General features: G+C 44.1%; 1 protein-coding gene across 1 annotated transcript in view; it reads left to right on the top strand.

The window, feature by feature from the left end:
- LOC111647827 (uncharacterized) overlaps nt 1-3,098 on the top strand; it is an 11,367-nt gene that overhangs the window by 4,182 nt on the left and 4,087 nt on the right. Inside the window, exons 5-9 of the mRNA XM_023397502.2 lie at nt 405-557; nt 821-922; nt 1,013-1,041; nt 1,147-1,203; nt 2,160-2,232. Coding sequence (XP_023253270.2) covers nt 405-557; nt 821-922; nt 1,013-1,041; nt 1,147-1,203; nt 2,160-2,232 — 414 coding nt within the window. The remainder of the gene's footprint in view (nt 1-404; nt 558-820; nt 923-1,012; nt 1,042-1,146; nt 1,204-2,159; nt 2,233-3,098) is intronic.

Raw genomic sequence — 3,098 nt, 5'->3', positions numbered from 1 at the left:
CTTTATTAATAGGCTCCTAATGAATATATTTGAATTACCAGCAGATAATCTGTGAAGCACGAGACATTTGATTACACACTGTGAAGTGGCCACAAAGATGTGGATAAAGATACAGGAAAAACCACAACATCACAGTCTGGGTGCTCAGCCACTGTGACTTTTCATTCTTCTCTTATTGAAAAGTCAAAGTCTCCTGAGTTATTCAAGTGTGAAGTGTTTGATGTCAGTGGAAATGTTCAGCAGTTTCCCTCCATCCCTCGGTCATCAGGTGAGAACATGATCAGCTGTTTCAAATCACTTAAACCTTGAAGGTTTGATTCATTCTCATTTAGTCACTGCAGGTGATAAACATCAGGTGTTTTCTCACTGGACAGTTTGTCAAGGTTTGTTATTCATCTGTTCAGGTGAAGGTGACAAAGAGAAAACAACCACAACAGCAAAACCAGCAACTGAGGCAAAACCAGCAACTGAAGCAAAACCAGCAACTGAAGCAAAACCAGCAACTGAAGCAAAACCAGCAACTGAGGCAAAACCAGCAACTAAAGCAAAACCAACAGGTACAAACAAAACTATAACTACAAAACAAGGTGACTTTACGTCTCTCTCTCTCTCCTCTTTCTGAATTTGAACATGAGCTGTCTTTCATTCATCATTGTCAAAAAATCTTGTATTTATTTGGTGAAAAGTGTATTTGCTGACACGAATCTGCTGCTTCAGTCTCAGATGTCTATTGGAAACTTAAACACTCCTTGTGTTTGTGGTTGTTTTCTCAGAACGATTCTTCACTGACGTGATGTTTGTGCTCATGTTTTCTCCACAGCTGCTGCAGATTGTTCTGCTCTGACCTTCATCATGTTGCTGATGCGTGTGGCTGAACTCCTCCTCATCACTGTGATCACTGTTCTCCTCGTCAGAGCTCGAGGTGAGAACATCCACTCCAACATGAGTTCAGGCTGATCCACACAAACTGTCAGTTTAGACGTGAAGTGTTACTCTGTGCTTTATTTTCCAGGGAACCAGAGAGCACCTGAATGCAACACTGTGAGTGGAGAACCAGAAACCATCCTCATTTTAAAATGCTGCTGCTAACTGTTCATGTGACTGTGATACGTGGCTGTTAATGTCTCACTGTTTGTGTCTGTGCAGGTCTCAGACTCAGTGAGAAGCAGAACAGTGACGCGTTCAGGTGCAGCAGCCAGTCAGGTAAAGATCAGATCGGACAGGAACTGATGGTGCGTTCAGGTTCAGCTGAATCAGCTGTGAGCTGTGTTCAGTTTCAACACATCAACAGTCAGCTGTGAGGGAACTCTGGGAGTCTGGGTAGATTTAGGAGCCATAAAAAAATCGGACTGGTTGGTGGTTGGTTGGTTGATTGGTGGTTAGTTGGTTGGTTGGTTGATTGGTGGTTAGTTGGTTGGTTGGTTGGTTAGTTGGTGGGTCAGTCGGTTGGTTGGTTAGTCGGTTGGTCGGTCGGTTGGTCGGTTGGTCGATTGGTTGGTTGGTTGGTTGGTTGTTGGTTGGTTGGTTGGTTGGTTGGTTGGTTGGTTGGTCAGTCGGTTGTTTGGTTGGTCGGTCGGTTGGTTGGTTGGTCGGTCGGTTGGTCGGTTGGTTGGTTGGTTGGTTGGTCAGTCGATCGGTTGGTTGGTTGGTTAGTTGGTTGGTCGGTTGGTTGGTCGGTTGTTAGTGGTTGGTTGGTTGGTTGTTGGTTGTTTGGTTGGTTGGTTGGTTGGTTGGTTGGTTGGTCGGTTGGTCGGTTGGTTGGTTGGTCGGTTGGTTGGTTTACAGTGACACTTGAGAATGTCTCAGCAGGATTACTAAAAACCTACTGAACTGATTAGCACCAAACCTGTGGGAGGGATGGGTCATAGGTCAGGGACAAATGACATTTTGGTGCAGATCCAGTGAAAGGAGCGGATCCAGTATTTCTTTTTAATTACTCTCCTCAACATTGCGAGAGAGGACATGTTGTAGACATTTCCAACGACTTCACAGGATAAATTTGTAGAATTTGGTGCAGATCCAGAGAATAATCTGGATTCATCAATAATCTGGACCTGAAAGACGTGTAGGATTGTTGAGCCTTGTCGGAGGTATGTGCTCGTCCGAGTGCCTTTCTAGTTTGTTTTATTTTAACAGTGTTTTTTCTTCTTTTGTCACAGGTGCACGGTGATGAAGATGAAGGTAGAGTGAGCTATGAAAACTTTGGAGAACCTTCTTCCTCTGTCAGAATCCGCTGATCAACAAGCTGGAAGCTTTTCTCCTCTGCAGCCAGTTCAGTTCACAGCAGCTGGATTCAACCTTCATCAAACACCTTCACAGCTTCAGACCTGTCAGATATTAGATGGTGCAGATTGTTGTTGAAGCTCAGTTTCATCTCTCAGTGTACAGAGGTTCTTCTTTGAACCCTCTCTCTTTTAGCAGTGTTGTAGCCACGTCTTTGTTGGGATATATACGTGTCTGTCTGTAAGTGATGATGATATAATCTACAAATGAAGAAATCTTTATCAATCAACTGATTTGTCATCTTGTTTTTCACGTTCAAGTGTTTGATAATGGAAGTGTATTAAGCCCCGCCTCTATAACCTCCCTCTCTCCTCTCATCATACTCCTACTGTCACACACCACGAGCTCACACTACTTCCTCCTTTGCTCCAGACACTCTCGGTCACTTGGACGTGAACATGTGTCGTCATGGAGAACTTGCTGAAATGACTGATGATGTCATTTTCCCTGGAGCTCGGTTTCCTGTGCAGTGTGCATGCAGCATGAAAACCCTCCAGTCAGTAAACACTGTAGAAACTCTTCTAGTTGTGTGGTTGAGCTCAAGTGTGTGTTTCTGTGTAACTGTGTTTTTAGCGTAGAGACTTCGTGCTCTGACTCCAACAGTCAGACACTCGTCACCCATTTGTGTTTCTGATATTGATGTGGTCACGAACTCTGCTGCTGTTTAACCCACATTCTCACCAAAGCTCCTCCCCCTCAGTTCTCAGACAAACTACAAATCAAAATGTCTCACGTCTTTTAGATATCATCTGTTTTCTGAAGAGAGGAAGAGTCTAGCAGTCTTCACACCTTTAACTTCCTCTGTCCTTCTTCTT

The sequence above is a fragment of the Seriola lalandi genome, unplaced genomic scaffold (genome assembly GCF_002814215.2).
Source record: "Seriola lalandi dorsalis isolate HSWRI2012SDOR001 ecotype SW California unplaced genomic scaffold, Sedor1 jcf7180002055009, whole genome shotgun sequence".
In the NCBI taxonomy this organism is placed as follows: domain Eukaryota; kingdom Metazoa; phylum Chordata; class Actinopteri; order Carangiformes; family Carangidae; genus Seriola; species Seriola lalandi.
The sequence above is the reverse complement of the archived record's forward strand: the minus strand, read 5'-3'. Positions and strand labels throughout refer to the sequence as shown.